The sequence below is a fragment of the Fusarium venenatum genome (genome assembly GCF_020744135.1).
Source record: "Fusarium venenatum strain MPI-CAGE-CH-0201 chromosome Unknown EDB82scaffold_2, whole genome shotgun sequence".
Taxonomy (NCBI): Eukaryota; Fungi; Ascomycota; class Sordariomycetes; order Hypocreales; family Nectriaceae; genus Fusarium; species Fusarium venenatum.
The window spans coordinates 4,393,220-4,415,462 of NW_027072130.1; the positions used below are offsets into that span (position 1 = coordinate 4,393,220).

At 47.6% G+C, this 22,243-nt stretch overlaps 12 protein-coding genes across 12 annotated transcripts; 5 read left to right on the top strand and 7 right to left on the bottom strand.

Annotated features, from left to right (window-relative positions):
• Window positions 1-233: 233 nt before the first annotated feature.
• On the top strand, window positions 234-1,459 carry EDB82DRAFT_498325 (uncharacterized protein). The gene is made up of 2 exons (XM_065608572.1): window positions 234-1,261; window positions 1,310-1,459. The coding sequence occupies exons 1-2, from the start codon at window positions 592-594 to the stop codon at window positions 1,342-1,344; spliced, it is 705 nt and encodes a 234-aa protein (XP_065464752.1). The 5' UTR covers window positions 234-591; the 3' UTR covers window positions 1,345-1,459.
• Window positions 1,460-2,331, bottom strand: EDB82DRAFT_498326 (uncharacterized protein). Its single transcript, XM_025734501.2, has 2 exons — window positions 1,914-2,331; window positions 1,460-1,865 (listed from the first exon to the last, which is right to left on the bottom strand). Exons 1-2 carry the CDS (start codon window positions 2,303-2,305, stop codon window positions 1,532-1,534), a joined length of 726 nt encoding a protein of 241 aa, XP_025585300.2. The 5' UTR covers window positions 2,306-2,331; the 3' UTR covers window positions 1,460-1,531.
• Window positions 2,309-2,824, bottom strand: EDB82DRAFT_498335 (uncharacterized protein; the record flags this gene model as incomplete). The annotated part of the gene is made up of 2 exons (XM_065608573.1): window positions 2,459-2,824; window positions 2,309-2,401 (listed from the first exon to the last, which is right to left on the bottom strand). Coding segments are annotated over exons 1-2 (261 nt in total), but the record flags the coding sequence as incomplete, so codon positions are not given.
• Window positions 2,825-4,441: 1,617 nt separating this feature from the next.
• EDB82DRAFT_427377 (major facilitator superfamily domain-containing protein) lies at window positions 4,442-6,249 on the top strand (the record flags this gene model as incomplete). Its single annotated transcript, XM_025734502.1, has 2 exons — window positions 4,442-5,000; window positions 5,051-6,249. The coding sequence occupies 2 exons, from the start codon at window positions 4,442-4,444 to the stop codon at window positions 6,247-6,249; spliced, it is 1,758 nt and encodes a 585-aa protein (XP_025585301.1).
• A 28-nt stretch (window positions 6,250-6,277) lies between these two features.
• On the bottom strand, window positions 6,278-7,310 carry EDB82DRAFT_166609 (Alpha/Beta hydrolase protein). Its single transcript, XM_025734503.2, has one exon. It carries the CDS (start codon window positions 7,284-7,286, stop codon window positions 6,306-6,308), a length of 981 nt encoding a protein of 326 aa, XP_025585302.2. The 5' UTR covers window positions 7,287-7,310; the 3' UTR covers window positions 6,278-6,305.
• A 360-nt stretch (window positions 7,311-7,670) lies between these two features.
• EDB82DRAFT_498344 (uncharacterized protein) lies at window positions 7,671-9,217 on the bottom strand. The gene has a single exon (XM_025734504.2). It carries the CDS (start codon window positions 9,001-9,003, stop codon window positions 7,831-7,833), a length of 1,173 nt encoding a protein of 390 aa, XP_025585303.1. The 5' UTR covers window positions 9,004-9,217; the 3' UTR covers window positions 7,671-7,830.
• Window positions 9,218-9,591: 374 nt separating this feature from the next.
• Window positions 9,592-11,673, top strand: EDB82DRAFT_498345 (fungal-specific transcription factor domain-containing protein). The gene has a single exon (XM_025734505.2). It carries the CDS (start codon window positions 9,688-9,690, stop codon window positions 11,635-11,637), a length of 1,950 nt encoding a protein of 649 aa, XP_025585304.1. The 5' UTR covers window positions 9,592-9,687; the 3' UTR covers window positions 11,638-11,673.
• A 467-nt stretch (window positions 11,674-12,140) lies between these two features.
• On the top strand, window positions 12,141-13,367 carry EDB82DRAFT_498348 (histidine phosphatase superfamily). Its single transcript, XM_025734506.2, has one exon. The coding sequence runs from the start codon at window positions 12,303-12,305 to the stop codon at window positions 13,125-13,127; it is 825 nt and encodes a 274-aa protein (XP_025585305.1). The 5' UTR covers window positions 12,141-12,302; the 3' UTR covers window positions 13,128-13,367.
• An 82-nt stretch (window positions 13,368-13,449) lies between these two features.
• EDB82DRAFT_498351 (uncharacterized protein) lies at window positions 13,450-15,347 on the bottom strand. Its single transcript, XM_025734507.2, has 5 exons — window positions 14,823-15,347; window positions 14,406-14,766; window positions 14,234-14,351; window positions 14,112-14,182; window positions 13,450-14,062 (listed from the first exon to the last, which is right to left on the bottom strand). Exons 1-5 carry the CDS (start codon window positions 15,012-15,014, stop codon window positions 13,563-13,565), a joined length of 1,242 nt encoding a protein of 413 aa, XP_025585306.1. The 5' UTR covers window positions 15,015-15,347; the 3' UTR covers window positions 13,450-13,562.
• Window positions 15,348-15,874: 527 nt separating this feature from the next.
• EDB82DRAFT_498352 (uncharacterized protein) lies at window positions 15,875-16,466 on the bottom strand. The gene has a single exon (XM_065608574.1). It carries the CDS (start codon window positions 16,285-16,287, stop codon window positions 16,072-16,074), a length of 216 nt encoding a protein of 71 aa, XP_065464754.1. The 5' UTR covers window positions 16,288-16,466; the 3' UTR covers window positions 15,875-16,071.
• Window positions 16,467-17,135: 669 nt separating this feature from the next.
• On the bottom strand, window positions 17,136-20,172 carry EDB82DRAFT_545312 (uncharacterized protein; the record flags this gene model as incomplete). Its single annotated transcript, XM_025734508.2, has 4 exons — window positions 17,136-18,009; window positions 18,095-18,257; window positions 18,667-19,951; window positions 20,029-20,172. The coding sequence occupies 4 exons, from the start codon at window positions 20,170-20,172 to the stop codon at window positions 17,136-17,138; spliced, it is 2,466 nt and encodes an 821-aa protein (XP_025585307.2).
• Window positions 20,173-20,792: 620 nt separating this feature from the next.
• Window positions 20,793-21,862, top strand: EDB82DRAFT_429485 (uncharacterized protein; the record flags this gene model as incomplete). The annotated part of the gene is made up of 2 exons (XM_025734511.1): window positions 20,793-21,195; window positions 21,246-21,862. 2 exons carry the CDS (start codon window positions 20,793-20,795, stop codon window positions 21,860-21,862), a joined length of 1,020 nt encoding a protein of 339 aa, XP_025585309.1.
• Window positions 21,863-22,243: the final 381 nt, after the last annotated feature.

The following is a 22,243-nucleotide window of genomic DNA, read 5'->3' on the forward strand; positions in this document are numbered from 1 at the left end:
TTATCTATAGATCTATAATGAAAGTTATATATCGTAAGCTAAAATCTCAACTAAATACCGCTAAGTTTTATACATTGAAACTCTTATGTTAATATTTTAAGAATAGCATTTTAGTATCCTTTATCTTTACTCCGGTCAAATACCTCATATTCCAGGGTAGTAGGTCTGTTTGATCTTTATCTTATCGTGTCTTATCTTATCCCATTATCTTATCCGTTACATCAGCCAGTAGCCTTTTAAATCATAGTCTTTGCGGGGCCTTTATCAGGTAGTTAATTAAAGGGGAAGTCTATCTCATTCAAGTAGTTTCAGATCCTGAAAACAAATTCAAACAGCCTCGTTTCTCAAGCCTATGGGGATTTTAGCCCATACTGACTCGCAAAGACGTTTGGAACTAGTGATAAGGCTGCGTCAAGTGATGGTATGGACCCATGTAGGCCTGAAGCTCCTGGATTTACAATCTCCACTGTTAGTGCATTATGAGTGGTCTGTATCACGTGGAGGCATCTTCACTAATGAGCAGTACCAATCGGGCGATTTCATTGCCAACTTGACCTTTGTCCACCATCAACAACAACGAATTCGCAGATAATGGCCATCAAGACAGACCTGAATACGGAGTGCATAACAAAAGATGAAGGATTTACAGAGCCTGAGACTCTAATATTCTCTGGCCAATTGATCATCTCTGAAAATGCGCCATTAACGCCAATCTACCAACTCAATAGAGAACTCGCATGCAAAGTTCAAAGGAATATGGCCATAATATTCGAGAGTGTTCAATTTAATGAAACCATCAATCCTGAAAGTAAAGTCATTCGAAGGCGGAAAACCAGTCAAGATCTATACTACCTGGTACATCTTCGGGACCCTGCGCTCCAGGACAATTTACCTACATACTACATCACAGCAGCATCACCAGGAACCTTGGGGAATATTCAACTTGATATTAGCAGCACCAACCACAAAAATGAAGAGTTCAGGGCAATGCTAAATGCCGACAAGTCTGCAGCGGATATCCTGCTATTTAATCGCAATACCCAGCAGCTGCTCTTTGACATCAAACCCAAGTGGCAAGGCGGTCAATATCAGTGGATTGATATGAATGGAGTAAAAGTTGCGTCTGAGTCGGGGACAAGCGAAGAGCCGAAATTACATATCGAAGTTCCACTACAACAACAACAAAGAGATGTGTTAGTAGCATTGTGGATCTTGAGACTGTGGCACAGTATTGCTGAGCGTAGAGAATCAAAACGAGAGGGTGAGTCCATATTCACAAATCGCAGAATGGTTGCTGATACAGTCGAAGAACCGAGGCAAGTCGCTGAAACAGTTCATCCTTGAAGCTACGCGCTCTGATATAAAAGGTGGGAGGGGATGATAATTTGCGAATATTTAGACGGGCTGGGAAAGGTCTTTGGTAGGCGCTGGATAACAAGACACATTGTGGGATAAGAATAATTCAAATGCCATCTTTCTTTCAAGAATATCGATTAAATATATTATGCAACCATGAATTATCAAGATGCGATCATCGCGCTGGATCACTGCTAGTGCGCACCTCAAACTCGACTGTTTTACTAATCCCTATTTGTTTTGAATCCATCTCATCCATATCGATATCCGATGACGGACTCCTGTGGTCCCTGCGATTGATGATGCGCTCTTGTGAACTTGTTCTATCGCCACTTGACTCTCCTCCTCGCACTTCCACAATGTTCTCGCCTTGCTGTGTCGTGAGAACGATGTCGAGGCCGTTTCCGCCGAAGCGTTGGCGCGGATAAGCACCGGGCTGGTTTCGGCTGTGTCCAGAAGATCCGTATACTTGGTTGTGGAAGACGACCTTGGAAGCAAGAATGTCAATACTAATTATGTTAGTGAGTGAGAGGCTACTTGGTGCGAGTTGAACCTACATCATCATTACCGGAAACATGCACTCCATCGAATATGCAAACCGATCAATCTGCGAAGCCAGATTCGTGGCCATCTGTTGATCATTTTGGAAAGAGTATGTGATTGCTCGCATCACACCAAGCACTGCAAGGAGTGCAAGTCGGACTTCGGTGCTTCGCATAAGATATCGGAACAAACCAGCCTTAATGGCGGCGCTGAGTGATGTTGACTTTGCCGACCCAAAGACTCGAAGGAGGAAGAAAGAGCTAACACATTCTAACAAGGCGATGAGGATGAAGTAGCCCATGTGTAGGTGATTGATCAAGGACTGATCTTCGTCGAGCCCTTGAAGAATACGGCGAGCTCGGACGGCTGCAATGACAACACGGATAGCTGTCACTGAGATTATCATGCACCAGTATAGAGTCGCGAATATTATCCAGGGTCGACCGCGTAGAACTCGACTTAGAATGATGTAGCTGTAAAATGACAAACCAGCTTCTTGTATCTGTTCCACCGGATCCCATTAGTAAGACATCGTGAACGGACACTGAGCAGAACGTACTAGCCAGAGTATGTCGGCAAATATAGAGGCTACAGCCTGAGAGGTGACACTATTACTCTTATCGTAGAAGGCATAATAGCAAAGGCCGTTTGCTATCGCTCCGGCTGCACTGGTGACGATGGGAACAATGGAGACTGGGCCAAAGCTGGTGATACCAGCGACCATGAGACCGAATAAAACATTTGCGATTCCGATGGTGCTGAGAATCGACCAGCTCAGCTCGTAGTAGACGGTGTCGATCATGTTGAAAGTGCGATCGTTGGGTTATCGTCGATGAGAGGTCGTGGAAGTCTCACCATGGCATGCCTAATCGGTGGGGTGGAGGCCTTCTCGGTAAGAACAAAGAAGAAAAGACGATTGAGGGGCTAGCTTATTATTAGGAGCGTTGTAATGTGGATGAAAATTTCCAAATGGTTGCTTACCTACCCCATGGAGACACTTTTCCGGGGTAAATAGATCTCAGTGTTGGTGATCACATTAATGAGGGGGAATACCCCAGAGTGGACTGATGCTCCATACGCGAGGTAAAGGGGGGTTCGGGGTTCCTCTGGGGGAAGTGATAGAATACAGGGGACATGTTAGAGTTTATGCATGTCGCCCAATGATAGTGACATGTTATTATTGTAGGATGTGCTCCTTCGCACCAACGGCTCAGCTGTATGGGACGTGGAGGCGTAACCCCATGGGTAAAGAACAGACGAAAAATGGATCTACAAGAAGCGAAGATTGTGCGAAGCAGTTGATTGGAACAACGAAAGTGCAGGGGAAGACACACCAAAGCTTCAGAAACGGTAAATGAGCCGTTGAGCTCGCGTGCCATTAGCTTCGCGGGCAGAAGTTAGTAAAGAAAGCCATTGTTCGTACAGCGAATTGGGGAATTAATTAGCATTTCTCCACTGCTGTGTGCTGTGCTTTGCCCCGGTTAATGTCAAATTTCGAGGTGGTGTGGCAACCTTTCCATTTTCCCTTGTCTAACTTTGGAAGTGTTCCCCTGTTGACTGTTTCATGGGTCATTTCCATGAGGCATTTGCTTAGTCCGGCTTGATCCCGATGCGCGAAGATCCTTACACCGGGCGGTCACCCGCTGAAGAGTGGCGGCGGGCGTAAAATTGGATGTGTCAAGAACAAGCAGCATTGACCAACAGACTGTGTTGGTTGGCTGTTTAATATGTTGGTGCTATATTGGGACGCCTGTTGGGTTGGGAACTGCAAAGTGGCGCAGGACGTATCAGTTATTAAATTAACGACTGGGGACAACTTCATGACATTTAACATTCACTCAGCGACCGAGTTAACGAGTCTTTCAGCCACAATGTCGATCATTTCTTTATTTTTTTGCTACTAAAAGTCCGAAACAAACAAGGCGATACTCATCATATTGACTTATCATCAGACAAGACTCGAGCTGAAAGGCCCAGTCTTTGCCATCGTCAATCCTTTGTGACATTAACAGTGACCCAAACCTTGTTATTTCTGTGACATAATCACCAGCCGAATAAAGGTTAACTGCCAAGACGAAGGATTGCTCAACCTCTGTCTTCGGAAATTACAAAGCCGAAACGACCAACATCGAAATCTCTCTCCAACCTCGGTAATCGACACAATAACCACCGAGCCCTTTGAGTAGATCCGGATAATGGGCTCCGACTTTCCGAGCCCCGGTATTCTTCCCGGGCCGAGAATGGAGACTTTGTCTGTTTGCCCATTAGATCACTCATATTTCCGCGTTACCACCGGATCGTCGATTTGCCTAGAGACTTTTTTTTTTATCTTGACGACTCCATTTTACCTTATCACCAGGCTCTTATTCGCGAACAATGACGCAGTTGTGTTTGACTCACGGCCAAATTGTGGACAGCAATCTTGTTAACGAGGTAGTTTGGCTCCACTGACCTGTATGACGACTATCTATCTCACCGAGATCTTAATTTTCTGTAGTTTCTTCTCGTTCTTTTACCTTGGTTTTTGATTTGACAGCATAAAATGCAATCGCTGCTGCAGTATCGACGCGCTGGAGCTGCAGCGCAAGTGCAGATTGATCGAGATGTTGGTAAAGTCAGAGAGCATATGCCACCTGATATCACCCGTGACTTGGAAGCAGCAAAGCCACCTGTAAGGCGACATCCTCGCAAGAAAGATGATCACGGCCTGGGACGTGCTTTGTCGCGTGTCATTGAAGAACACTTTGCCAACGAGGAAGGTAACGAGGAGCCAGTACCAATACAACCAAGTGTTACAGCTGATACCATTCGACGATGTAAGTCTGAAGGCGTTGCACTTGGCCAAGTCTTGTCGGGCGTCGAAGTTCAACCTCATAAGAACGCCAAAGGAGAGGACAGCAGAGTTTTCGTGGTCAAATGGGAAGGCCCTGATGATCCTTTGGACCCTCACAACTGGTCGAATGGAAGACGCATTGGAGTCACCTTGCAAATATCCGCCATTGCCCTATTTGTAGGAGCGGCATCGGGAATTGACGCCACGGTTCTCCCCCAGGCCTCAGAGTCACTTGGTGTCAGTGAAGTTACCGAGTCGCTAGCTACAGGTACGTCCAACTATTTTCATCACTTACTACTTACTAACAACCATTTTCAGGTCTTTATCTAGTCGGGATGGGTCTTGGGTCGTTAATAGCAGGCCCGTTTTCCGAAACCTTTGGCAGAAATGCAGTCTATATCGTCTCCATGGCCATTTTCATGGTTTGGATCATGGCATCTGCTCTCGCCCCCAATTTTGGAGCTCAGATAGTCTTCCGTTTTCTAGCTGGTTGCTCAGCTTCGACACCGCTCGTGTGTTCTGGGGGTTCCATCGCCGATATGTTCAACAGCCTCGAGAAGACCTGGAGCTTTCCACTTTATGCAGTTGCTGGCTTCGGTGGACCGATGATAGGCGCTGTCATGGGTGCCTATATCGGCCCGTCGAATGCCGTCAGTTGGCGATGGACTGAGTGGACCATGCTTATCGCATCTGGTCTTGTTCTCGTACTGGTCCTGTTTCTCATGCCTGAGACGTACGGGCCTCTGCTGTTACAGTGGAAGGCCAAACATTACCGACGAATCACTGGTGATGAACGGTTCAAGTGTGAGCACGAGATTGCAGATGCTAGCCTGTTCAGCCGACTCAAAGTCAGCATGACAAGACCCTTCCTCATGTTGACGGAACCTATCATTATCGCCATGACTCTGTATCTCAGCGTTCTGTACATTGTTCTGTTCACGTTTCTGGTGGGCTGGCCATATATCTTTGAACAAACCTATGGTATCAGCCAAGGTCTATCAAACATCATCTTCATCGCCATGTTTCTCGGCACCCAGATAAACTTTCTCTTTGTTCCCATCGTGTACCGTAAGACGCTACGAGCTACTGAGAAAGGAGGACACTTCAAGCCCGAGATACGCCTCTGGTATGGAATGCTTGGTGCCTCTCCAGCTATCCCCATCTCATTATTCTGGCTTGGGTGGACAAACTACGCGAACATAAGTATCTGGTCAGCTATTTTTGCCGTTGTCTTCTTCGGATACGGTGTCACAGGAATCTTCATCTGTACATACATGTACATCATCGATTCGTATGAGATATACTCAGCCTCAGCACTCACCTTCGTGGCACTGACGAGGTACATCGTCGCTGGAGGAATGACTGTGGTTGGTATCCCGTTTTATGAAAACATGGGCACACACTATACCCTCACAATAATGGCTTGTCTGGCTGTGGTGTTGGCAACTATTCCCTACGTGCTGTACTTCTACGGACATAATATTCGGGCAAAGAGTAAATATGCATTCACGCATTAGAGTCGAACTATATAGGCTATGCCATCATACATAGACAGTGGGAATGCGCGAGTCTCCTACTTCTTCGCCAGCTTTTGCAAGATTTCGTGTGCCTTACCAGCCACAAAATCAGGGTTATCAACCTGAATGAAATGACCTGCATTGGGCACCTGAATGGGTCCGTCACTGTTCTCCTTAATCGTAAGCTTAGCCAGACCCTCGTTGTAGTGATGCCAGTAAGGATTCATATAAACATTCACAACTTCAGGCGGAGTATTAAAGTCTGTCCCGGTTCTCTTTGCAAAGTAGTCAAAGTCGTGGCCCAACACAGTCACATAAGGCTCTTTGCCATCGGTCTTTGGTAAAGTTGGCGAGTCCGCCTTAGGCAGAAGATGTATCAGGTTTCTGCGTGTGAGGCCCTCCTTGGAGCCGATGCTGGGGTGGAATCGTTTCCTGGTTTCTTCTCGAGCAACGCGGATATTATCGGCAGTGATCCCTAATGGTAGACCATCTGGGTCGAAGTCTTTTGCGTCTGGGTCGGGGAAGACAGAGACAAAGTCTGTGTCTGTCAGGACACTGTCGAGAAGCAAAACCGCTGATACAGTGCCTGGGTATTCACTAGCGTAGAGACGACTGAAAGCGCAGCCGATGGAGTTTCCGATCAGGAATAATCGAGCGTTGTCGGGATCATCAATATTGAGTTTGCTCTTTAGAACCTGAGTGATAAGCTGACGAATATCACGGACAACATCCATCGAGTCGTGTGCATGCGATGGGTCAGCAGCTCCCTCGTCGTTAGGGTCTCGGTCAGTAGTTTGACCCTGTCCGAAACGATCAAAAGTCAAAATAGCCGGAAGTCCATGTGGAGAGAGCTCTTTGAGTTTGGAAATCGTTTTTATCCACGATGTTTGCGGTGCAATCATGCCGTTAACAAAGACGATAAGTGTTGAGTTGGCATCTCCCAAGACTGTGGAAGGGGTGAAGCTGTAGCTAAGCTGTGCGCTTGGCTTAGTATCCAAGCGCATAAATTCGTACTGTGGGTTGTTTTGTTCAGCCATCTTGTTGTTGATGAGAAGAGGAGTCGATCTCAGGAGTCGTAAGCAGAGTCCAATACTATGTACCTATATATGCACAGCTGTCAGCAACGCTGACGTCATCTCAGTCACTGTTGCTATGCCTGTTAAGGGCAGCGCGCGGCCAATTCGAAGGATTATAAATCCTCACATCGTCATAACTCAAGACTTCATGGAACATATACCTAAACCGCGCGTTGTAAGATCCGATGTGAGATGGAGGTCTCGGCATCTCCGCAAAGTCCGATGATAAAGAAGATTGAGCTTATGCAATTCCTTCAATAATGTTGGAATGTTCTCTTATCTTCCATTGAAATAGCTGCAGAGGAACAGAGCTGTTGTCACATGGATTCAGAGAAGCTGGACATTTCTCTTTGCACTTTGCATTATTTTTGAAAACAAGTCCTCCACTTGTAGACATTAGAGCGATCTACAATAGCAGTGCAATTAAATCAATAAATAACCGTTTGAGTACCCTGTTCAATGCTCCAAACGAAACGCCGATGTCGTAGACTTGAGCTCCAACACTTCATAATTCCTCGTATACAGGAGGTCCTGTGCACACATCCTGATAGAGAGGCAGGCTTTCTCCGACCGTTTGGCGTGACAGTGTTGTGTAGTCACTCAGAACAACACGGTGCTCAGAGCGAAGTATCCTTCCGACCCCTGTTCTTGTCACTAGGTCCGGGCTTCCTTTGGGGTATATCTCTTTCATCATCTGTATCTCCAGTACTAAAGCATGCGAGGCCGAAGTGTCACCTACGTCGCCTGTATCTTGTGTGTAGTGGTTTAGACTTTGTCTTCTGGAAAAATGGAAATCCATGCTCAGGGTCCCTGCATTGTCGTCGGTTGTCCACCCATTGTAAAATGTCGAGTCTCCGAGTATCGTCCGCTTCTTTCGCTCTTGAGCGCTATCTCCCTTATTCTGACGACAATGAGCAGGACACGCTGATGTTGTGCTTTTGATGGTCTCTTCTAATATCCAAGATCCACTACATACGCGCCAGAGATGAACCTCTTCGCCGTTGCCAGGACTGCTTCGAAGCCCGCTCATAGTAAGTGTGGCTCGGTTCTTAGACTTGGGATTCATGACTGCGTCAAACACACATGCCACTTCTATTCCTGTCGTTTGATAGATCCGATTTGAGTATGTTTGAGTATTCGAGATAGGTATCGATCGTACGACGGGGAGAGCACGATGTAATGTAATGGTGTGAGACATGGTTGATAACCGCCTAGCTCTTCGAACAGACGCTAGCGCCTCAAACTCATAGGTGACAGAGACAATCGGTGTATCCATAGACGGAGGCAGGTAGCTGGGTACCCGATATGACAAGTTGTACGTGTAACTGCCCTCGTTTAAAGTGATTGACGTTGTGATGATTTCGCAACGCTTCAGCTTTGTGAAATGGTGTTTGCAACCTTCGCAGCCTTTCTTGAACGGCTTTTTATTGACGGTGTGGACTCGTATTAGGGCATAGAGGCTCTCTACTTCGATCGAGTCTTCGGTAACTTCGAGTATCAAAGATCCCGAAATGATGGAATCGTCGTCATTGTTGCTGTCATGACGAATGACGATTGGAGATGTACCAATATGGCAATCGAGAGAAGCTGGTGACATATTCGGTTTACCTTGAACAGGCTTCCTGAATAATGAGGGACAGAGTCCCTGGGGCCTGATCAACTGGAGTAGGCCTGCCATGTCGCGATGTAGGTATGAAGTTCAGCTGTGGCTCTGTAAGTCTGTGTCTTGGTACCAGGGCGCCTGAAGGCAGTCAAAGAGTAATGTGGCATTTCTGAATGTGGGAATGGAGACAGAAACCCAAGTCATATAAGAAAGACATTGCGCCCTGGGATCGTCGTACGATGCGGTGAAAAGATGATGGCCATTGCTGTGAAATGCATCATTATTCAAATCGGTTTGAATTGCCCAGAATAGTCTTGGCTATTCCCGTTGCTAACTCGATCAGAGGTGATTGAGACATTTCACGCTAAACTCTTTATGGTAGTTTATAACGAAAAATCACAAGTAGGGTCCCACAAGTGGCTAGTCTTGAATATGAAAGCGAAGTAGGGTGACTTAACTGCTTATTCGACAATCAAGTTTTACAATTATCTAACGTGGCTCAATAGGTTTGCCAAATGTCATTAGACTCCGTGCTCACTAATTGAGACTGATAACAAATATTACCAAGCAATGGGCAACGTTGTTGTAAAGAAGCTGATACATCTCATGTTAGCGGACATGACCATGTCATGCCTTTCCTAATCAGGATATTTACCGCGGGACAATCCAAGCCTCGCTTCTTCATCCCCAACTCGAGAATTGGCCAAACACTTTTTCTCCATCCCATGCCTTTTTTGCCCAACAACGCTGTCCTCAGCGATGCCTGATGATCCCATTCAATCGCATGGCCGTACTGCATCGGGAAAGCCACGCAAACCCCGGAACAAGAGCTTCTCGGGCTGTTGGACGTGTCGCGCGAAGCACGTCAAGTGCGACGAGGCCAAGCCGTCATGTAATCGCTGCCAAAACGCAGGCGTTGACTGTGAGGGTTATGGCGTCAGACTATCCTGGGCCTCTGTGAGAAGTCCCACTACTTTCAAGAGGGGAGGCCAACGAAGGTCAACGCGTCGGACTTCTGAAAGACTTCGTCAGTCTAGCAATTTAAGTACGGTTGATGAAGCTGCATCCAAACAAAGTGAGCAGGGCGCTTCGCCTACCGATGACTTGTGCGAACAAGAGCTTGATGAAGCGTCATTTGATAATGGGCCCCCGGAATTGCCCTCCGAAACCTCGTCAACCCCCAGGCCTTCCAATCAAGATCAGCAACCTGGGCTGGCTCAGGACCTCTACACCAATCAACTAAACACCCGAATCTTTCATTCGTATGAGCTCCTACGCCAGGGCTTAACAACAGGTCCCCCTTACGCTTCCTTTCCACCAGTGCAGTCACAACTCCCACCACTGCAGGTTGAACAGGACTTCGATCAAAGTCCCATTATCCGAGACGAAACCCACACATCTACTCCCGTCGATATAGCTGATCTTGGCACTGGCTCATTGCCCCTGCCTGGGGTGTCCGAGCCAGCATCTCATTCATCCTCGTCGTCCAACGCACAAACCGTACCGCAGAAGATTACCCGACACATCGATATCCTTACAAATCCCGCTCTCCAATGCGAATTGATGGAACACTGGACGTTAAATCTTTGCGACTCCCTGAACCCGGTGCCCGGTATTTACAACCCTATGAGAAGTGCCATGATGCCCATCGCCTGGGAGGGAGCACGCACAGATTCCAAAACGTCAACGGGGGCAACGAGCTTGTTTCACTTCATATGCTCAGCGTCGGCATTCCACCTTTCGAAGAAGAGGGAGACGCCAGAGTCACGACGTAGTCTCGAGAATGTAGCTCTTGAGCATCATAACCTTGGTATCACACACCTTGCTCAGAATATCCGGCATTCTAAAGATGGCGCTCATTGCGTAGCGCTGCTCGCTGCTGTAATAATATGCATCATGAATGAAGCTGTTACTTTGCCGACTTCCTTTTGGCGATTACACTTTCGCGGTGCCGTTGAATGGGTCAATCATATCGACCCGCAGGTTTGGCATCGTAACGAGGCAGCTTCTAGCATATACTACATGTTTCGAGGCATGAATACAGTGGTTCAGACACAGTTATTGTTCGACATCCATGGAACTTCTTACTGGGATTTTACGAATGACCTTGGCCCGCAACCTGAGCCTTACACCTTGTACACAGCTTTCGGCCTTCCGCAGCCAATTTTCCAAGGCCTACGGGCGATGAACACTCTTGCGATGCGCAGGAAGTCCCCAAGGTATAGCAATCCAACGCCTGATGAACTCGACCGTCTGGAACTTGAACTGTACCTCTCGGTACCCAGTAGACCAGACATATCTGGAACAAAAGAATATTCAGATCTGATTTATCACCATGGCTTCACATTTTACTACTCGGCCCTGATCCACATGAAGCGCACTCTAAAAGGCATGCCCCTCATTGAGGTCCAGCCACTTGTTGAGAAAGCCATCCCTCATCTTGAAGCTTTACACACTTGCACCACTCAACGTTTTTCACCAATGATTTGGCCTGTGGCGATGATAGCGTTTGAGATTGCTGATGACGCAATGCAGCAACGCATGCTCAAGTGCTTAAAACTTTTGTGGGAGAGATCGGAATTAGCTATCTGGACGCAGATCACACAACTTGTCAAGGAGCTTTGGGCACTGCGCAAGAGAGAGGGTGCTAATATTAAATGGTATCATACTGCGCTGGGGTCGATGACTGATAGCTTCATGTTAGTGTGAGAGTTATATAATTAATAATAATCCCATGACCATAGCTTTCGGTTGGTCGTCCCGTCCCGTTTCGATAGGACTATGAACCGTGCGTGTTAGAGTTTTCGGTCGTTGTTGATACAACATTTCGGTTCCTGAGTGACGGTAGAGCCAATGCTCAAATGCCGGCCACCGTTACATGTGAACACTGAGACTGTAATTCGGACACGTCGTCGGCGCATTCGCGTTGGGGAGCAACCACGAATCAGCACAATGGGGATAGAGTTGGTCTCAGAGTCTATTCTTCATCTCCCTCACATAATCGCAATGAATCCTGCCACGTATTTGTAATAAGCAACGTTATACAAAGTCAATAAGCATCAATTTATAGCCTGTGAACATTCGTGGATCATCCACGTTCACAAACGTGTCGTGGTGAGTTGCCAAATGGGGCCAACGACCCCGTAGTCCCCGCGCTAACACGTAGATTGATGGGGCATATGGGTCCATGAATCCATCATTCAACCAAGCAGCGATAACGGCGGCAAAAGTTGACGTCAAATGCTAATCAACTGAATTTTTCCTGTTGTTTACTATAAGTATACCATTCCTTGGAAGTTCCTGTGGAGAAGAATCTTTTCAGACATTACAAACATATCTGTTCTACCTGCAAAGAAAAACTTACATCTATAAAGATGGGCCGTATCATTATTCACGCAGTCCGCCATGCTCAAGGCTTTCACAACCTTGGCGAAGAATTCTTCAATCTTCTAGACCCGGCGCTAACACCATTCGGAGAACAACAATGTGCTGAACGTCGCCAGGCCTCGTTTCAAGATCAGTCAAAGTTCAGATTTATCGCTTCTTCGCCCATGACCCGAACAATACATACGACTTGTCTCATTTTCGACAAGGCTCTCCAGACACAGGACATTCTTGCTATCCCCGAAGCCCAGGAAATTTCTGATCACAACTGCGATATAGGAAGCCCGCCAGCCGTGCTCGCAGAAAGGTGCTTACAAAACGACTGGCCTGTAGACTTGAGTCTTGTATCAGAGGGATGGAACGACAAAGACCTCTACGGACCAAATAGCCCAATTACCGGTGCCTGTGCAGAGAGAGCCAGGGCAGTGAGAAGAATACTTCGAGAAAGGACCAATGACCTAATCAAAGATGACGACGAGGATGTCCACATCGCTTTAGTCGCACACGGAAGTTTCCTCCACTACTTTAGCAACGACTGGGAAAACAGCACACTGGGGTGTGGTACTGGATGGAAGAACTGCGAGACAAGGAGATATGTATTCCAGAACGACGAAAGTGACGAGGATGCGTGGGTTGTGGAGACTGAGGAGAGCCGGCAGGCTAGGGGCTTAAAGGGGCCTGCACCTTCAGCAGAAGAGCAACGGGAGTTGTATGAAAAGACCATGGTTGGATGGGTCGAGCAAGGGCTTCCCGATATCAGATACTACGCTACAGCGTTGGCGCATCCAAGGCATGAGGATCAGGCCAAGTTGTAAGTTGGATATTATGACGGAGTTTACGGTTTCGCCTCTAGATGCGTCACATGAAGATTTTAGAAAAAGAAAAGTGCTTTTAACGAAAGTGGTCGACACAAAGACGGTGCCGATCACAAGGTTTAACCTAAAACCTAAAAAGAAAATAATCGGCTCAGGACACAACCTATGTCTCACATCGGATCCGGTTAAGACCTATATGTCAAGATTTTATTAATAAATATGAAACTCACTTTGTTCTGATCAATGAATCGTGGAGCTTGCGGAACCGAGATGGAATCATCACAACCTAACCTACTACTCGTCACAGCAAATTTGTAAGTTACTCATATTGAACATGACATTGTAGGACGCCTGAAAGAAGTATGTACATAACGTCGTATCTAAGTTTTGGTTTTTGCCCTATTATACACATGAAATAAACTTGGTATGAGCCTCTTAAGTCCTTCGAGGCGGTGGTGGTGAGAGTCCCTGCTCATAACCCTCCTGTTCAACAGCTAACCCAACTCCGGGGTGCACCATATCAAAGCTCTTGGTGCTCTTATTTGAGTCACTTGCCGGTCCCAGCGGCCAACTATCATCCCTAGTAAACTTGTGGTCCACCGGTCTTGCCTCTTCGATATCAGGTGTTGGAACGCGGTTCTTATCCCAAAAGTCAAATTCTTGAGGCTCATTCTCCTCGGGAATGTTGCGGAGCTCCATGCCATCGTGGTTGTTGTTGTTTACGAGGACGGGGAGAGGTCCTGTAGAGATATGCTTGCTGCTGCGTGTCCAGGTCCAGCCGGAGCCTTTTCTCTCACCGGTGGAGGATTCGAGCTTGCGTGATGTGAGGGAAGTGTGAATGTTTCGAAGGATAGGACGTAGAATAGGGATACATTGGACCATAATTGTTCCAGCAATTTCTGAGGAGTACCAAACTTGCGACATGCCGTTGCGCCCTGGTTGTTGTTAGTTCGGGTCATGTGAGTGAGAATGTGGTGAACGTACAGATGTAGTAGGCATCGCGGCCATTTCCTTGATCTTTCCAACCAACTCGGATAGCTGAGACGATGGCAACACTGAATGATTGTTAGACACATATTTTGTTGCGAGTCGGTTGTTTAGCTTACATCATTCCGAGACTCATGGTAAGGCAAAGGCCAACCTTCTCAGCCCTCTTCATCTCCAACGTTCGAACGATGAGCCACGGGAAGCAGGCAAACACAAAATCCATAACGATATTGTAGACTACAAAGGATGTTAGCATAACATGTTATCGGCCTTGTGCGTATCAATACTCACTGTTGCCACCCTCCTTAAAGTCGGCTCGGAAACTGGAACCCAAGCAAAAGTCCAATCTGTACCAGTTGTCGTATGTGGGCTTGCCACAGACCTTTGCCCATTGGAAGACCACCTTTAAGGCCATGTAAAGGTTCATAGTGACGATACAGAACCATAGTATCCATTTTTGCCAACGGTTGCTCATGCGTAGTAGTGTTACCGCAAAAGCCGTCTTGGTCAAGGCCTGACCGATCAGTGTCCCGCACGATGAAATGTTGATGAGTATGTGCATGCGGTCGTCCCATGATTTGGATGAGTCCTCGAGGACGTAGCCGTTGCCGAATTGGTATATGATAAGACTGTTGTTGGCGAGAAGAAGGAACTGTTCGGGCTTGTCAGTATAATCGTGATGGACTGAGTCGCATTTCTGCCACTAACCCATGAAAAGATCAAGATGTGATCATCGTACCACATTCCATGCCGTTTCGTAATCTTAACCCACAGCCTAGCTACCAAAAACATAGATGCTCCGAAAAACAATGCCCATAGCCCAATATTCAACTCGGTATAAGGATTGACGAAGGGGTGGACGGGCTCGTCATCGGTGTCGTCGCGAAGCTGTAGCCTCATCGCTACATTCTTTGGTGGTGTTGACTGGTACGATTACCGACGCTGCAGATCTGGAATCGTGTTTCGTTTTAAAAGAGAGACGGGGAAATGGAGGTAAAAAGAGAGGGAAACACCAACAGCTAACAGCCAAACAAATAAAGCATCAAGAAGTCGAATCGAGAAATCGGATCAGGGAGGGGGGCACCGGGAAAGAAAAAGGAAGACGTCTAGATCACCCCTGACCTTGCAGATTACATGGATTAAGGTAGTCGAGAACAGTTGAAGAATATTAAGTGCATGTCGTATGCTGGACTCTTACGCATGTACGTACAGAAATGCCTGCTCAGACCCATGGCCGAACCTTGCGGGACGGGTATGCCTTAATCGGATACAGGGCCGTTTAGAGCCCAAAAGTGCATACGGACAGTAACACCCATGGAAGGTAATGTGCATGCTGTAGGGTGTCCTTGCTTGTCACTTGTCATGTCTGTACATCCCGCTCGGAGTAGTTTTTGGACATGGAAATGACCACTCCGAGTGTTAGATCACGGACCATGACATGATCTTGATGCGATGATTGCAAGATAAATTTCTTTTGGACATACATCTCAAACCGCCAGAAGAAAAGAAAGTAGAAAAGTTCCCGATCAATTCTCCGCAGACCTGATACGATGCGTACGAAAACACTGTTTCAACACAAACAGTTGACACACGATCTTCCAGGAAGATCCTATCCAAGCGTATGTGATTGTCACTGAGGCGAATCCCTCGATGGAGGACCAGGTCCGGGGTTCACAAATGGAAAGGTGAAAAAAGTGAAAAAGTGAAACGACTTGCATTATAATCCCTGTTACGGGAGCAATCGACGCATTCCAATTCGTGGCTTTAATGAGGCCCTGTAACCATCCGCAGCCACTACGCGCTATCCTCCCCTACCACTCTCCCACTTCCAGGTCCTCTCTGGGATCTGGCACGAGGACGCTTGGACGATTGTGTCCTTGCAGCCATGTGTTTTGTTTAACAAAAGAAACCAAAACCAACCACTTTGTCCGTCCGTCACTTGTGATTTATTTTAGACTCAACGGTTATCGAAGTATCTAATCCGGTTAGTGATGTTTTGCCACTTCATGACCGTCAATGTGCCATCCCGATGTGGGCAAAGAAAGCATCGGCAGATGCCAAGTTTGGTTCCCGACCGGGGGATCGGGCTGGTTATGGTACCGTGGACCGTTGGATCTCTGGGGCCGGGGGAATACCCGTCAGCTAAGTAAATTACGCAGATGAGAAGGAGCATTAAAAGCTGAGATATATGTAGCTTTGGTTGGACGCGGTGCCCTGCATGTTGGTGATGAGATGAAATCCGTACTACAGGACACTTGTAGTGGTTACAGTCATAAATCACAGGACCCACGAGTGATCAAAATTGCGTGCATGGACGGAGTGGAATAAAAAGCAATTCTTTGCTCATCGATCTCCTTAAAATGTCGGCTTCCGATGACTGACATTGTCTTGATCTGTAACATGAAGAAGCCTCCTGTAGATGCCCGATCTCGACATTCAAGGTTCAACTTGGCTCGCCTCACCAAAATGAGAAACACCCCGCTGTCTGGCTGAGCTCAGCTCATATCGCCTACCATCAGGTCCCACAGCTGCCCACAGTAATAGTAACAGCCTGAACCCAGCGCCGTGGTTCTTGGGTCGCCTGTCCTGGTCTTGTCCTGTGCTTTCCTGTTCCTGTTTTGACTTTTGCGCATCGACCACCCGGGGAATCTTGATGAAACGCCCATAACTGGAGCGATTCCTTGAACGAGATGGCAGTGTCGTGATTCTTCTAGTGGAGTGGGGTGCTTTTACTCCATTTTGTATCGGGGTACGAGGGAGCAAACAAGCAAGCCTTGTCAAATAACCGGCCATGGATCAAGCAACAAGACAAGGAAAGACAAACCGGGAGAAATACGCGGTTATAGGTCAAGGATTAGCGATATTTCTATGTATGTAATGTGCTGTGCTGAATAAACATTGCCCAGTATACGATCATCTCCCTTCCAGTAATCAACCCTTGTAATAGTATTGTGTCAAATGCCAACTCAAAGTGTCAATTGATCGATGGCTGATGGTGATGCCATCCATTTAACCTTTCTTCTACCCTATTTTGCTCTTTGTCCGTGCGACGACGACCACTGCCCTCACAACGCGAGACTTGTCGAACCAATTAAACAATCTTCCAGCTAATTTGAAACCACCGATTGATATGCCGTACTCATTGAGCAATCGATCTTGGCGATCGAGGAACTTCACCAGGCCTGAAAAGACATCGTCGGTAATCTCCTTGACTGTGATCTCATTGCGGTCATACCCACAATCAACCAATTGATCTCTGTACTCAGCCTCGGAAAGAAAAGTTTTTATCGGGCAGCCCATCATCTTGCCAATTAATCTGGCTTTCCAAACGTCGGATGTAGATGCCTTTTCGTTGAGGAGTAGATCAAACGCCATGAAGTTGGCATCCAGCTCTTTCGCCGCGTGCTTGAGCACAGGCTTTCTCGAAGGTGAAAAGTGATACATACAATCTAGAGCAAGAAGCCATCGCTCCGTGTACTTCTCATCAGCGAGCGATCGGACGGCCTCGGCAACCCGAGGGTTCCATGTTCCAGGCTTTGCGGCGTTGGCGCAGAATAAGCTGAACGAGTCCACATTAATATCGATGCTATTACCTGCCGTAGCGATCTCGCGGTAGATCCTGCGCCGCGATGTCTGGACCTGTGCGTCATTGAGAGTGAGACCAACGTAGCGAAAGTCCCTCCAGCCCTGATCTTGGGCCAGCTTAGCGAGTTGCCAAGTTTGGTCACCACAGCCGAAGCCCAAATCGAGAATCGCGAGACTGCCCCGAGAGCCACAAACGGCACCTGAATCGTCGTCGTCGTCGTCCAGTAAGCCAGCGGCGCGGACGACCTGGTCGAGAAGGGCAGAACAAGCCTCGGGAAATTTCTCAATTGGCGCGCCTTGACGTGTTTTCCTGGATGGGTAGCGTGAGAAAGAGTTTGCATGAGAATACGGTGATGAACAGACATGGTGTGTGTCTGTGTATGTGTGTGACTTACCAGTATCCCACGTTCATCCACATGGATGCTGGACGAGACGTGATATTGAGTTTCCAGTGTCCGAGACCATAGATGTCGCTCATACGCATCACCACAAAAGCAACGACAGCTGCGATGGCCAGAGCGCTAACTAGGCCAGCCGCGAAACCGGCGCCGAAACTATCTTGATTGAACGGCATGGTGAGTTAAGCATTCAGTTAATTAATTCTGATAGCGGTCCGCGCCGTAGACGGGAACTAACGAGATGTGTCACTGTTGAAGAAGATGTGAAAAAGACCTTACTTAACCTAAAGTTGGTGGCCAAGCTTTGGTTCGAATCCACCAACACTTTCGCTAACTGCCCTGATTAAGTGCATATTTAGAGTTACAGGCGCTGTTTATGCTTAAATCAGAAGGTGACCGTCGCATTGTTCAAGGTGTTGGATAAATTGGTTCGTCATTTGCTCGTCTCATTGCTCATTATGCCTTCTTCCAGGGAATCGCTGCTCTAAAGTCTGAGGCTATTCACATCGCTCATTGTGCCTTCTCCCAAGGAATCACTACTCCAAAGTCTAAGGCGATTCGCATCGCACTTTCTATACATCCTTCAAGTAAAACCAAACCGTCCCAGCACCATGCCCCAGCAACCCAGACATTATCTTGTCCATTAACCCAACCAGCCTTGTGATCACCATCATCGGCCTGCTTCGTATTAACCGGATGGTCCCCTAGCAGCTCTTGGACAAGGGCCTGGCTCTCCACGCTACGAAGGGTTCTTGTGAACCTGGCCTTCTTAATTGCATCTGGCTGCGCCGCTTCGGAAAGGGGACATGTACTAACCACCACACCGCTGGGCATAGTGTGCAGTGCCTCGGTGCGAGGACTGCCCATGTCGGGGAATAGGGTCCGTAGAGTCATTGTCTGGGCTGCCGAGGGATCTCTAGAATGATGCATGCACGCAAACGCCTGGCGGGTGTCGTCGTCAAGTTTAACGACGCTGATTCCTGACGCCTCGGGCTTCAATACGGAGCTCTCGACCTGGCGCGTGGGGAATCTCTCTAACGTAGAGCGCAAAGGTTTGAAGATTCGGCCTGCGACGTCTGGGGACACAGAGAGTACGACGCGATCAAAGACTTGTTCTAGGACGCGTCCAGAAGGGTCAAGGGTTGACTGCCAGCGCACCACGACCGTTCCATCGGGTTGAGGCACAGCTTCGACCACGCGACTATTAAGCCTAATGTCGCGCAGCCCTTCAGTCAACCTGCTCTGCACCTGCGAGACGCCACCGCAAACAGCATAATGTTGCTGTCCATGTGAAAGCTTCTTGTAGTTCACGACGTCGCTCGCAGGAAACTGCAGCATCTCTTGATGTGTACAAGTCGCCACACCGCTCAGCAGCGGAAGCAGGTAGTGTGATATATATCGTCTCGGTAATCGAATTCGGTCGAAGTATTCGGAGAGGGACTCGCCGTATCCGGTCGAGGAGGAGGTAGCATCGAGGGGCGCGACGAGGAAGCATGCGATGGTGAACCAGAATTGGCACACAATAAGGTATAGAATCTCGGTTATGTGTGCAATCAGACCACGATTGCCAGGCCACGGAGGCGGCGTCTGGTGTAGGTTCGATGCATGGATGAAGTAGCTCTCGTTGTCGCTGCCCTTGTGCGAAACTGTTCCATCGGCCGTCGGGGTCGCTTTCGAGAATACGAAGAGGAATTTGATGGGGTGAAGCGGTATTTCTAAATGTTGGTACATGCGCATCAAGTGGTGATAGTAACCACCAGCGCTCGCGCGCATAGGTAGATCAATTCGTTCGGCATCGTTTGTAGTATCGTTTTTGACAGTGACAGAAGCTGAATCGAAGGAAAGACGGTCGGCCTGGAAGGTGCAAGAACAAACATCGTGTTAGTGAAAGATTCAATTGCCTGTCGAAATTGTCGAGTCGGATAACTTACCTGTTCAAACACGGTTACATTATAGCGCTCATCGCCCTGTAGCAGATAACTGGTACTAAGTCCTGCTAAGCCAGACCCAATAACTGCGCAGCGATACTTTGCGCTGTCATTATGACGGTTTGGCGTGGAATGTTGTGCTTCCATTGAATACCTGCCAGCCTCATATCGTGAGCAACATAAACTCAATATTTTTTTACCACCTAAATTGAAGTGGCTGCAGCGAGCAGTTATGGGTAGTTTTCTTTACTCTTTGACTATTGTGAAAATCCACTCAGGGACCTTGACAGGGCAGATTTAATTGGGTAGATCACGATCTACTCAACAACCCACAGACCTACACATCGAGCCGAGGCTGGTACTTTTCTGTCTGTCTTTTTGCTTGCTTTTTTGGTTGAGTATTCGGCGGTGTACAAGATATTTAGTTGCGTTGCTCTTCATATAGAGTTTCGGCAGTTGAAAATAGTCTATCCAACGCCTGTTTTTAAACCGCTGTTCCGTGAATCAGAGTAACATCTTAATACACATTCAACATTTGCTTGTGATTCTCAGCAAAAAGACAAGCTGAAAAGGTCCTCTCTGAACAGGTAATCGGGCACCTCTCATTGGAACCATTCTTCAGTGACCCCACGTAGAATTCGCACCAACAACGGGCCAAGTCTCTCAAAGAGGCACCATGCCGCGCGAAAGAATCTGACAAGATCCGGCCCTACCGAGCCTCATACTCCAATCTTAACTACACTGCATCGCATTGCCCTCGAAACATCATGGACGTGTCGAATGCGCGCCCAATTGCTATTCTAGCTGGATACCTGGTTGCCTGTGCAGCACTGGCAGCGATTTGCATTAGTACCATCTACCGCCAAGCCGTGTCTTCAAAGGCTGCATCGCGTCGCCGATATGCAATCATCGTCTTCAGCGCTTTGGCTGCTTTGAGCCTTGCCACCACTTGGTACCACATGTTTTGTTTCTTCAAATGGTCCTATCAGCAATGGGAATCAACGCGTCTTGACAAGCTTGACGATGAGCTTCACCTTGGAGAATGGTTGCGTGACACGAAACTTTTCAAGCAGGCTTGGGTGTCAACTCTAGAGCAGCCCCAACGAGTGTTCTGGTCGCTGCAAATATTTGCTTTCTGCGCGAATTGGAGCGTGATGCTGGCATGGCAAGGTAAGACAACTGAACATATCATTGAGTCAAGTATTAAATCGCTGCTGTAGATACGAAAAGAAGAATCCCCCATCTTTGGATCTTTATGCTCTTGGGTCAGATTGTAGCTATTTCCTTTGCTGCGAATCTGTCTTTCCTGGCATTCCTTGTTTTCGAGGATCCGGATACGTCAATCGATACCGTTAATCAGGAGAAGACCGTATCATCATCCTCAACCAAGAGCCACTCACTGCTACGCAAATCATGGTTTGCAGTCCTAGTAGTTACAATGGGCTGCGCCGTCGCCATCCCAAGCAAACTCGATCATCCCAAGTTCATGTATCTTCTCCTCGCCCCTCACGCTCTGGCCTTTGTACCACTACTCATGAACAAACTCATTGGCAGTCGGGAGCCCGTAGTGATGGATGAACAACCACCGCAAAAGGTTCGGGCTGGCGTCAGGGCCCTTGTTGCTGGAGTCTGCATTTATCACTTACTCAGTCCAGCAGCAAGCTGCTGGGGAGTTGCCACGAAAGCTCTGTATGAGCATCCAGCAGTAAGCAGTGTTGGGTGGGATGTCATTTGCTGTTGGATTAGTTTCTTTGCTTGGTTTTATGTGCGATGGGCCGATAACTTCGAGAAGAAATATGGCTTCCGTCCTTTTTCCACTCGGCCAGTTGAAGAGTAGCATGTTCACTTTTTAGCTAAGAAACGACATATATTACGGACGCAATGATATCACACCCATTGCATATTCAACATGCACCCCTCTATCAGATCTGGCTGTTCTAATTATGACATAAAAGACTTCTAATTCATTAGTCAAAGTGAATATGTACCGAATAGTTTCACATATTTTCGGCTGCTACCTTCTCCGTGAAACTGTAATGTCATAGGTCTTGCATGTTTACCCAGTAATACACATCGAAAATATACCTCTTCCGTCATCTTCGACTTGAACTTGGCTTTCCCAAGACAACACGGAACAGTCTTTTTTTTGACTCCATATTGACTTCATTCGCTGATATTACCTCTTGGGGACGAAGGACGGTAGTAACGCACGCACTTC

Bases quoted from the DNA above. Each gene is read 5' to 3' on its own strand.
- EDB82DRAFT_498352 (XM_065608574.1), bottom strand. From the start codon at position 16,287: ATGCTCCTTCTCATCTGCGTAATTTACTTAGCTGACGGGTATTCCCCC.
- EDB82DRAFT_498344 (XM_025734504.2), bottom strand. From the start codon at position 9,003: ATGGCAGGCCTACTCCAGTTGATCAGGCCCCAGGGACTCTGTCCCTCA.
- EDB82DRAFT_166609 (XM_025734503.2), bottom strand. From the start codon at position 7,286: ATGGCTGAACAAAACAACCCACAGTACGAATTTATGCGCTTGGATACT.
- EDB82DRAFT_498345 (XM_025734505.2), top strand. From the start codon at position 9,688: ATGCCTGATGATCCCATTCAATCGCATGGCCGTACTGCATCGGGAAAG.
- EDB82DRAFT_498351 (XM_025734507.2), bottom strand. From the start codon at position 15,014: ATGAGGCTACAGCTTCGCGACGACACCGATGACGAGCCCGTCCACCCC. The intron at 14,767-14,822 runs GTTAGTGGCAGA...AAGCCCGAACAG, and splicing joins ACATCTTGATCTTTTCATGG to TTCCTTCTTCTCGCCAACAA. The intron at 14,183-14,233 runs GTAAGCTAAACA...ACAATCATTCAG, and splicing joins ACCATGAGTCTCGGAATGAT to TGTTGCCATCGTCTCAGCTA.
- EDB82DRAFT_498348 (XM_025734506.2), top strand. From the start codon at position 12,303: ATGGGCCGTATCATTATTCACGCAGTCCGCCATGCTCAAGGCTTTCAC.
- EDB82DRAFT_498325 (XM_065608572.1), top strand. From the start codon at position 592: ATGGCCATCAAGACAGACCTGAATACGGAGTGCATAACAAAAGATGAA. The intron at 1,262-1,309 runs GTGAGTCCATAT...ATACAGTCGAAG, and splicing joins TAGAGAATCAAAACGAGAGG to AACCGAGGCAAGTCGCTGAA.
- EDB82DRAFT_498326 (XM_025734501.2), bottom strand. From the start codon at position 2,305: ATGATAATCTCAGTGACAGCTATCCGTGTTGTCATTGCAGCCGTCCGA. The intron at 1,866-1,913 runs GTAGGTTCAACT...TAACATAATTAG, and splicing joins ATGTTTCCGGTAATGATGAT to TATTGACATTCTTGCTTCCA.